This window comes from Pistacia vera, unplaced genomic scaffold (genome assembly GCF_008641045.1).
Source record: "Pistacia vera cultivar Batoury unplaced genomic scaffold, PisVer_v2 Contig843, whole genome shotgun sequence".
NCBI lineage: Eukaryota > Viridiplantae > Streptophyta > Magnoliopsida > Sapindales > Anacardiaceae > Pistacia > Pistacia vera.
In genome coordinates, this window is record NW_022196716.1 from 1,991 (window position 1) to 13,860 (window position 11,870).

The window sequence follows — 11,870 nt, forward strand, 5'->3', positions numbered from 1 at the left end:
TCAATTCCTCCAACTCAATCCACACCTGTTTCCTCAAACTCAAAATTTATTTGCATGTCAATGGTTACAATTAGAACCAGGATTACAAATTCAAGTATAAGATTCATACAGTTCCAGACAATTGTGAAGGACTATTTCCAGCTCATTTTCATCATTACAGAAAACAATATGTATATTGAAACCAATTAATGGTGAAGGAGCAACAATCAAACCCAATGACATTGACATTGCAACAAATACTTTAAACCTTAAGCCAATTTGACAACCAACGTGAACTTCTCATTAAAACCATCCTATAACTCAATTACTCATTAACACGAAAGGTACTCCATGAATATTTGAAGCATTTATAAGAAGCTTAAATATAGAACTTGCATATCCAAAAGCACAGTATTCTGCCTACAAAATCTGAGAAAATGCAATTGTGTTCATATAAAAATTTAATGTCTCACTTTTAGCTCCTTAAAGCCAAAAAACCCAATATTCTACCAACGTGGGCTCTTCAATCAGGCACTGATATCATTTCATTTTGACAGTCCCCAAGCATCTGTAGGATATATTCCATTGACCTCATATACCTCCTTTCTTTAGCATAAAAATTCAACATCTTCCAGGTCCTCATTAACTAGGCTCCAACAAATAATAAAAACTAAGACTTGCGATGTTTATATTCTTATCAACTACACAGACGAAAACATTTATTTCAAGCTTGAAGGTATTAACTAAAAATCACACAGCTAGTCTAAAGTTTTCTTATATTACTTGACTGATATTTGTATTCTTGGCAATTTCAGATATTACCAGGACATAATAAATAGGAAGAAGGAGAAAAAGGATTTTGCAAGCATGAAGGGCGAAAAAGACTTTGAGCACAGGACCACTAGGTCAACTTGATTTTAACACCTGGTTAAATTACAAATTAATCTAAAAGTTTAAGCTAATAGGTAAAAAGTCTAATAACAGTATTTAGGGTCTAACAATCCTAATCCAAATTAATAGTTATCAGCCATTGGACAAAATTCTGAAAACAAACTGAATTCTCTAAGGAAAAAAATATAGAGATGCTAAAGAAATCTGAACAACTGCATGAATCCCAGAAAAACACACAGAATGTTGTAATTCATGGCATGAACAAAAGCAATAATTCCCATCCTCCAATCCCTCAAAAATATCTAAAAACTTACAATATGTATACACAATTATGTATAGATACACACATGCACACACAATGAAAATAGTCACCTTTTGTACGGCGCAGCATTATAGCCTTCAGCACAACTTGAAGCTTCATGTAACCATGAAGTGAATTTCTTGATATTGGAATCTTTATGGTATTGTAGAAAGACTTATATGCAGCATATGGATCATATCTTAAAAACCTGAAGTAGCTGTACAAATCATCAATTGCATTCTGTATTGGTGTTCCAGATAAGCACCACCTTCTTTTGGCTCGAAGGCTGCAGCAGGCTCGAGCAACTTGAGTGCGGTGATTCTTTATTGTTTGAGCTTCATCTAGTACCACCCTAAACCAAGCTACTTTGGCAAGTGTACCCCAACCACAATCAATGGAAGAACCATTTTCTTTTGTACCCTTCTTTCCCTTCTTGCTAACATTAGATATCTTTTTTCTCTTCTTATTGATTGAAAATACGGATGATACTCCATACACGTCCCCATTGTTTTCTTCACCCTCATCTTCATCAACTAAAGGTTGTTTTGGAACTTCATTAGTAACAATAGAATATGTCGTCAGAACCACATCATAATTGGCTAGCTCAACAGGATCCTTGGTCCTACTGCCTCCATGGTAGATGAGGACAGAAAGTTTGGCCTCATCTGAAACTTTATCATCCAGCTCCCTGGCCCACTGTCGGAGAACAGTAGCTGGACACACAACCAATGTACCAGCAGCTGGCCTCCGACGACTGAATGCACGAGTAGAGGTGCTTGCTTCTGGGACTGGTTTAATTTCATCAGATTCTTCGGTCTGCTTGGCCTTTTCTGAAACAGCACCATCATTATCATCATCATCCAAATTCAACGCTTCAGGTTTGTGATTGGATGTTGTTTTTGACTTTGATTGCAAAAACTTCTGCATTTGTATAAGGGCAATTATTGAGATGGTTTTACCAAGGCCCTGTTAAATAAAAGCATAATCAGTCTGGGCACAAATTTTTAGTGATGTCCCAAAAAAGTATCACCATGAAGACAGATCAATAATCAATTAAGCTTGAAAAAGGTAACCTGGTCATCAGCTAAAATTCCACCTAAACAATGCAGACTTCTTGTTTCCTTCTGAAGCATCCACGCCAATGCAATCCTCTGTTAATAAAATAATTTAGACAAAACTACGTAATACACATATATAAAAAAACTGATTCTAATAATCAAAGGATAAGATTAGACCTGATGTCTTAGGAGAGAGACAGACAAAAGACCATCAGGTAGAGTAGCTTCAACTTTTGGCTGATTAAGTTCCTGCACAAACCAAGGTGCACCTAATTTGAACTTTCCACTATTTCAAACATTAATTGATTTATCAACAGCTTAAGATGTTCAAGTGCAGGGCCAAATTCATCTGCTTTCCATACTCAAAAATTCAAAAATAGAAACAATATAAAATAAAAAGGACTGCAGGGTGGCACTTCCCTAAAGTTGTAGCACAGAATCTGGTGCTAGTGAAGTTTTGTTGTTAGTCCACCAAATTCTAAACTATAGAGAACAAAAATAAGAACTGTTCCAGAATTTATTTTCCAAAGACCTTGGAAAAAATAAGACAGCCATTTTGACATAAAATCAAAGCTCAGGGTCACCTAAGACACCACCAAAGTTAAAATGAAAAATTAGCATAATTACACTGCTCTACCTCAACAATTACACTATTTTTAAATATAAAAATTAGCTCCTAAAAATAATAATCAAAATAAAGCAACAAAAGGACCTTACCAGCTATAACACAAGGAAAACATATAATCAAAGAAAACATAACCAGAGACCAAAGTTTGATCCTAAACTGAAAAACAGAATACGAAGCTCAAAACATATAAATTTAAAGGTACGAACTCGCCAATTATTGCCACAAGAGGACTTCTTAAGCAATAAAAACGGATTGATTTTGTAATAGAACAAAAATTAATTTGATATTTAACAATGACACTCCTAAATAGATCTTTACATGTGGATATAAGAATGATTCTTGATATTGCCACACAAGGAAACTATAAAAGGAGGAATAGGACTAAATGTTCACAACAAAAGAATAGACTAGAAACTTGAATATTGTTGGCTTTATCAAGAGCAAAAAAGACCAATGATTATGGTGGTATTAGGAGAAACCTGATTCATCTAGCGAATACTAAAGGGAGAAGAGGAAGCACATAAATAATGCCTCTTATGGCCAAGAGAAGAGAGATGAAGACCAAAAAGAGACACAGAAAGCTAAATAGTGATAAAGGAATCACCCAGCCAACACTAGGCCCTAGCTAGAAGAATTCTTTCAAGTTCAATTGGCATACAGTATCAAGACTGACCCTAAAAATTATAATGAGGCTGATTAATTAACATTAGATGAACGCAAGGGAGCACAACCCAAGTACATGGGAAGCAAACAAAAGAAGCAACAAAAAGTAAAAGCGGAAACAAACAGTCGATTCATTTATGGTCAATTAGGTCTCATTTCAGCCTAACTTATTAAGGGTTGAAGTCTGAACGTTAACCCAGGCTTTTGTCCAAAGAATCCAAATTAGTCCCTAACCAGTAATCAGATTCATAAAAGAAACAGGCGAGCAAAAAAAGTCAATAATCCTAGTACTACCTAGAATTAAGGTATCCATGAGAATACAGTGAACATATCCTGAGACTTGTAAAAGTCATTGGTTATGGTAATAAAAATAAATGGTCCTATAACGTTGTAAGGACAAATGTTCGATATTTGTGAGCAGCAGGATCTGCCTACTGCAGTCCCCAAATAAATTAAAACTATTATTTCTTTAGTCATATCTTTACCAACTCTCATAGATTCCCACAAATATTGACATGAAAGATAAAAATATGCCAACAACATCAAAAATAAATGAAATTATTTGTCATTATGTGCATAGCGGCAACCAAATACTGCTATTATACTAGTATTTCCACAGTTATCTATATAATGGGCATAATAAAATTGTGTATTTATTATACCTCTACTGCTGCTTCATAAATCAATCTTTCATCACTTCCAACAGCTCTTTCTTCGGTGAGACCTGAACGGTAGACTGAGTCACTTGGACCACCAAATTGTGCCGAGGAAAAATTCTTTCCATGCATCAAAGAAGAAGGTAGAACCCTATTCCCATTATTCTCATACATCATAATGTCATCGTCTTTGCCCTTCAAATAATAGTCTCTCATATAGCCCTCACCATTGGTTGCACCTGGTCCAGCTAAATTATAAGAATTTCCATATGCATCATGAATCTGACTGCTGCTCACATTTTCCACTAAATATTTTGATTTTGTACTTGGTGCACATGGCTGAGAAAATGCAGGAAGAGTCCTCTTCAAAGCCTGCTGGGATGAAATTTTTTCAAAATCTGCAGAGGAAATATTAGCAATCCGAGAATTAACAGTTTGAAGCTGACCCACATTCCCATTCCCAGAAAAATAATTAGAATCCTCTGCTCGGCCCGCACGTCGGTTTGAACCTTGATTGTCTTCCCTAGAACCAGGAAGCATCTGCACTTTTGTCTGTGAATGATTATTTGCATTTGAAGTGCTTGCATCTGAAGCATTAGCCCTTTCTTGAGAAAGAGCCGTTCGAGATTGCCCACCATAACCTGCATTTTTTTTATCTGCGCTATTAATAATACATTTATCTTTCAATTTTAATTCTGGGGAGTCCTCAATTTGTAAAAGGCAATCTAACCTGTACTCCCTGACTTTATGCTATGATTGGTTCCCCATGGGGGAAGAATTCTCAAATTGCTTGATTGCCTATGCAATGTTTCTGATTGCCTAGCTTCGCCTATCTCCATATCACTATCAGATGAACTGATGTCTATAGGATCCATTGCAGCCATCAAAGTTCAATAGTGATTTTCCTTTTCTTCAACCAAATCAAAAAGAGAATCCCTACAAGGAGAACTGACCTGAAATTGAAAAACATTACTAATAACTCAAGAGGCAGCATAAACAGAGAATCAGTAATGCAATCAAATCCTCAGATGCAAACATATCTCAATTCAATTTACATGGTCAAGGCAATGTCTTGAAATTAATCAGAAAATTTATCCATTTACAAGAAGAGATTCACCTTGTTGAACAAATTAAATAACAAAAGATGATCCATGTGCTAAAATATCAACCTCATGGGCACTCGTGAATCCTTCCAAATAGAAAATTAACAAGCAGTTCAAATTTGTACTAAAAAAGTTTGGCCAAGCAAATTCAAAATGTCGATGAAAAATGCATGTATCAAGCAACTCATCTAAAACTCTAAGAGGGAAACTAGTTACACTGGAAACCAAATCAAAAGCCCACCCTGTTAAGTATAATGAGAAGCTTAAGTAAAAGCATGCTTAGAAGTGAGCAAAAATAAGAAATGCAATTTGCACTGATGTGGGGTCTGCTTGGGTCCACTTCAGTCTAGTATAGATGAAATGGGGATCTACCTTAGTTTTTTGTGTATTCTAAGCAATTACTGCAAAATTATCTACATTTTTTACCCTTAAATGTAAAGTAGCCAGAAAAAAAGATCAATGGAATATGAATTTCAAAACAATACTGAAGAAGGTTTTAGACTCAAGATTCACTCAGAGGAACTTCTGCATGGGCCCCCAAAGGGATCATTCAAGCTCTGGTGGAATTTGGTTCTCTTAACTAGAATAGAAATAAATATACATTATATATAGCATGTGATTATGATGATAATGGAGAAATACACGATATGTGCGAAACAAATTATTCTTCAAAACTTACTTTGCATAGAACAGATGATTTCCCAATCTGGCCTAGTGACTCACATGGAATACGGGGTGAGTTTCATCAAGCCAATCGTTTGATAGGCAACCTTCCTACTCTACAAGGTTTACTTTCTTCTTCCTTCAAAAAAGGCTGAACCTTTTGTTTAAGTGGGTTTAGGCAAGGTCATTGTCTCCCTACCACGAAATTTGATAAAATCAAGATTTGTTTGAACATCTTCAATCCGTCAACAGATTTTTAGCTTAGTCTAAGGACTTGTCTAATTTAACCTTTCATATGTAGCCCTATCTTGGCTTACCATTTTAAGCGTCTTACATTTAAACTTATGATTACGAATTTAGATGAACCAAAACTTATAAGAATTTAATTAGATGAACCAAAAAGCTGTAAGAATGTTTGTCTAAATTTAAGAATTCATTAATGGGAATTTGATACACTTCAATTTTTGTTGACTATCCTCTCCATTTTCTTCCACTCCATTCTCCCTCATCTTTAATTCACTGCATATACAGAATAGTCCACAACCAGCACTAATCATCTAAACTAAGACTTTACAATTTCAAACCTTAAACAATATTTCAACCTCTTTACATCCCCAATATGTTCAAATTCTTTGGACAGCCACTGTCCAGATGATCCACCAGCACAATTCACTATAATATCAGCCAACCATTTTCCTTTTACCACAAGCTAGTCTAAGAGTAACCGACATAACAACAAGTACTTAACAGCTTTCCAAATTTGTCATGCAACCATGGAAACAACAATTTTCCCCGTAACAATTGCTCCTAAGTGTTGGAAAACTGGGTAATTTATGGACTTTATCCATCTTAGGGATACACTTAAACACCATTACACTGTAGGTCAATGATTTTAAACCTAAACAAGATGAATAGATCTTGCATTTGCATCAAATAGTACCAAACCTAACCATTGCAACTCGAGAATTCATGATCCTTTTATCCAGTCATCAAAAGAATAATCAAAATCAGTACTCCCTTTTACTTTCACTCTGAATGAAAGTAAATCAGATAATCAATTAGACCTGCAGTTGCAATGCTGGCCAACAAAGTTTGTAACTCAATACATATTTCAAAAACGAAAAAGGAACTTACCAATTCATAAAAGCAATAGCAAGGTGGCAGTCAAACCCAAACAAATTAGGTACCACACACCAAAAAATAAAATTAGAATGATATTACAAAAAAATTATAAAAAAGAAATAAGCTAGCCATCTTCGCCCAAAATAAGCAAAGAAACATATTAACTATTGAAGTATAAATTAAGCCATTCATAAATTACAGGCTTGGAAGTGCTGTTACTCACATGCAACTATCATACATAAGTTAACAAGAATAATTCATTCCCAATATGAATCAAACCACCATATTCACAACCGAAAGAAAACACTCAAATTCTCCCAAAATTCACTCCCATCGAAACCGGTCGTCGCTCCAAAAATTCAAAATAGATACACTATTTCACAAAAACGAAACTACCAGTTTCTTAAAACGCATTGAAAACAGAAAATAGCCCAAGCATTCTGATAAACTACAACTTGTCAGTGAGTAAAGCCAGAAAATAAAAAATGTACAAAAGAAAGAACTAAAAAACAAAATTCTATAATCGTAAAGAGAGAGAAAACATAGAGAGAGTGAAGAGCCCTACCAGTTGTGAATGGCCGATCCCCGTTAAAGTGCTGTACTGTTCATAGGGTTTTAGAGAGAGAAAGTACAGCAAATCGATGCACGAGCACAGTGTCGTGGAGTGATTTTAGAGAGACTTTACGGTAGCGTTTCGAAGAAGGAAAGGGATTTTCTGCAAATCTTTAAAAAATTCTTTTGGTTTACCCTAATTGAGTAATTGTTGAATTAATGTCCCGTTATTATTAATTAATGATAAATCCCAGACATTTGATTGTTTGATATTTTTTCCCTTTTTTTTTTTTTTTTTTTTTTAGTAACCTTCCACGCATCTCGATTAATTTTAGAAGTTTACCAACTCCTGTCTAAAAAACTAGATAAGCTACAATATTATTATAGAATGTGACCCCAAAGTTTAAATCCAGGAACTCAAAAAAGGAAATAAACTCTTTAATCGTCATGCTAACCCCTTAGGATAGAAGCGGATCTAACCATGGCTCACCCTTAATTTAAAAAAAAAATACTAATACAATAAAATCTCTCTATAGTCATAATGGTGGGACTAACTAATTTTATTATTATAAGAAGGTTATAACTTAATGGAGATGTAGTTACAAAAATCATAATTTTGATTTCTTATTTTATAATTTATGTTTTAGTAGTAAAGTATTAGGATTTCAATTCATATTTTAGTAATATCGGGATTTTAATTCAACGCTTCAATTGCCAACTTTTGAAATTGATAAAAAATGATTTCTTAGAACCAACAAAAATAAGTGTCATTGATAGAAATATAAATGTAGTTGATGCATGGTCAATTGATGTGAAGTCACAGACAATTGTCAATGGTTTTAAGCGTTACAAAATTAGGACTACTAATATCAATGAATTATAAGTTACAAATGAAGTGAATAAGAAGAATAAAAGAGTTACTATAGAATTGAGTGATCAGATTCAACAACTTCATTACACTAATCGAATGGATATTAATGATTTCTTCGATTATCCAAAAAGCAACGAATCGTGTATGCTTTAACCAAAGGAGAAATCATTGTTGCAATTAGACAAGAAAAGAAAGGAAATAATCCTAAAGATAATAGTACGAAAATACAAAAAATCTTGTGTCATGAAGCTCTAAACATACTTGAGAAACTAAAAATATTTTGTCTTCAACAAGAAAGTATACATGCTAACAAGCTATTACGTACTCGTAAGGTAAAAGATGTGATAACAACTCTAAAGCATAAATCATTGTCCCAAACAATTTTAAATAAATATTTTATTTCATTTTATACCTTTAATTTTACATAACATATATTTTTTTGTAATATACAGATAATTATTATTATGTAGAGGCAACTTTCCTTAAGGCAGGAATTTGAAAAATTATAACTTATCACAATGTAGGTTTATTCTTATTTATAACTATCCCAGATTGAGACTATAATTTTTGATGACTATGTAGAGTTTATTCCTATATAGAATATTACTATAGAGAGGTTTTACTATATATACAATTTCTGGATTTTGGCCCACTCTAATAAAAATATTAATATGCAATTAGTTTTTATTTTAGTCCACCCTAACAGAAATTTCTGGATCCACTACTACCTGGGGGCAAGTTTATTGTTTAATATTTATAACAATTAATTCATACATAAATTTATTAGGTAATACGTTGCAAAACTTTCATTTTCCATTTAAGTTTTTTAATTATCTTTTTATTTTAATAGATTTATGTCAGCACTCCATTCAAAATAAGTTGGGGTGTTCAAAAGAACTGATTGGAACCGGAATCGACAAATACCCAGGGTTTGGTTCTGGTTCCTACTTGGAACTGGTCGTCAACGAGTAGGTTCCAGTTCCAAATTTTTGGAACCATTATTGTGCAGTTTCGGTTCCAGTTCCTATAGTTAGGAACCGAAACTGGGAACCGAGACTAATATAAAATAAAATTAAAGATTCGGGGGGTTAATAAAAACTTTTGTATAAAAAGTAATGTGAATACATTTATATTTATATTTTATAACATTTAAAGTAAATTGGTTTGACTTTTGAGAATCTACCTTTACAAAGTAATGGAGTTTGTAATTTTAAATTTTGAATTTGTAATTTTATTTTTATTAACAAGTGCTAGATGGGGGGGTATTTGTAAGTTTTTAAGAGTTTTTACACCATTTAAAAATTTTTGGGGGGTAATATAATTTTACAGGATACCCAGAACAGAAACTGGAACCGTTGTTATAGGTTCAGATTCTGGGTACCAAGGAATCGAAACTAAATTTCAAAGAACTGCCGGTTCTGGTTCCTTCAAAAAATATAGAATACCCAGAACCGAACACTCCTAAAAGTAAGGGTTCGAAGAAAGCATAGAAGAAACATTGAATCCACATAAAACTATAGGGGGCTAAAAAAATTTACCAAACTGCTGGTACTGTTTGGTTTTTCTCCCTTTTCCAATTTCCACTGTACTCTCAACTCTCATCTGCTTTTTTCCACTTCACAGGTCTGCATCACACAAAACAGTTTCAAAAACATAATCCATAAATGGTTTTTTTGTCGGTGTGACCCACTGTGAGCTCTACAACGCTCAAGCTATTATAAAAATATTAACAATAAAGTTTTAGAGAAGCTTTAATTTTAATTCGATGGCAGTTTTTTTGCCAAAGAACAAAGGTATAACGAATGTTAAACCTTTTCAAACAGATCACAAAGAATGGAAAGGACACTTACAGCACTCAGATTACTTAGTTTATTTGGTATGAACTCTTACATTTTAGTGCCTTTATTTACATTTCAACGTGAGCCAATCAGGTTTACTACTACTCCTATAAAGTCTTCTTATTCAAAAGAAAAGGAAAAAAAAAAAAAAAAAAGTTCAATGTTATAACTAAGTGATATAAACAAATAATAAAATAGTTATTTTACATAAATTTTATATAATTTTTATATGTTTGTATGACTTAATTATATGATTAAATTATAAACAAAACATTGTTAAAAAAAAATTCTTTAAAATATATAAAATAAAAAACACACGCTAATATGACATTTTATTATTGATTGGTTGTACTGTGACATATTGTATGGAATACTTTTCTCTTCCAAAGATCCTGTAATGACATTATTATTCATTTGATACATTATTTATTTTTAATAAATAAATCATTTTATTTATGAGAAATGCTAAAGGTATAAAGAAATCTTACAAAGATTTCTATATAAAGTATGCGGTAGGAAATGAACAAAATAGTAAATATAATGAGTTTGATTTTTTATATTTATTTTTTGTCACGTCAATTTATATATAAATTTTGGTAAGATTTGTTTGTATTTTAATTATTATCAATCACTTTGCCCGTATATTCTTATAAGAGATACCTGTATATTTAATATTATTTTTCTATTATTACATGACAGCTACATTTTACCTTTCTGACAAATCACATAACTTAGTAAACTTTTAAGGTGTCTTTAGTTTAAGAGATGTTAGATTATTGGGAATGTTAAATTAATTGAAAGTTTGATTATCTTGAATATTATTGGGAATCTTTAGGAAAATATATTTGGTTAGGTGAAATAAATTGGTGGATGTGTGTTACTAAATTACCCTTATTTTTTAAATATTAATATAACATTATTTTTATTATTAATTTTTGAATAATTTCATTTAACTCCCAACATTTCAGATTTAGCTAAGACACTCTAGCTTATATAAAACTTTAATTTGTAACAAAATCAATTCCACCCACCCCAAGCCACTACCGGCTGCCAGCCACCACCACCAGCCGCCACCTTTTGCCGTCGGGAGTCGTCGAAATTCACTGGAAATCGCTAGGAGTTAGTTTAACGGCCAGATCCATTGATCTGGTTGGAAATGGCTAGAATAGATCTAGCCAAATCTACGACCATTAATATGGCTAGAAACGGCCATATTGGAGACTCCCGATGACTTTTGACAGTGGTTGACCAACTGTCGACGGTGGTGACTGAGTGGCGGCGGTGGTGGTCTGCAATTTGTTTTAAATATAAGGGTATTATTGTCGAAAAACTTAATTAAATAAGGGTAAAATTGTAATGGTAGATTAATGTAAATTAATTTTAAAACAATGGTATTATTGTTCAAAAATTTTATTAATAAGAGGTAAAATTGTAACAAAAATAAGATTGCCAAGTAATCTTATAATACCTACGAAAATAGAGATATTCAAATTATCTCTAATATTACTAACAATAACTACTATTGGTTTTTTAAAATTATCGAAA

At 32.8% G+C, this 11,870-nt stretch overlaps 1 protein-coding gene across 1 annotated transcript; it reads right to left on the bottom strand.

Annotated features, from left to right (window-relative positions):
* Positions 1–1,242: 1,242 nt before the first annotated feature.
* Positions 1,243–7,781, bottom strand: LOC116118429 (helicase-like transcription factor CHR28; the record flags this gene model as incomplete). The annotated part of the gene is made up of 7 exons (XM_031404419.1): positions 7,630–7,781; positions 4,907–5,129; positions 4,627–4,832; positions 4,183–4,548; positions 2,407–2,478; positions 2,245–2,322; positions 1,243–2,137 (listed from the first exon to the last, which is right to left on the bottom strand). Coding segments are annotated over exons 2-7 (1,771 nt in total), but the record flags the coding sequence as incomplete, so codon positions are not given.
* Between the last annotated feature and the right edge of the window lie 4,089 nt (positions 7,782–11,870).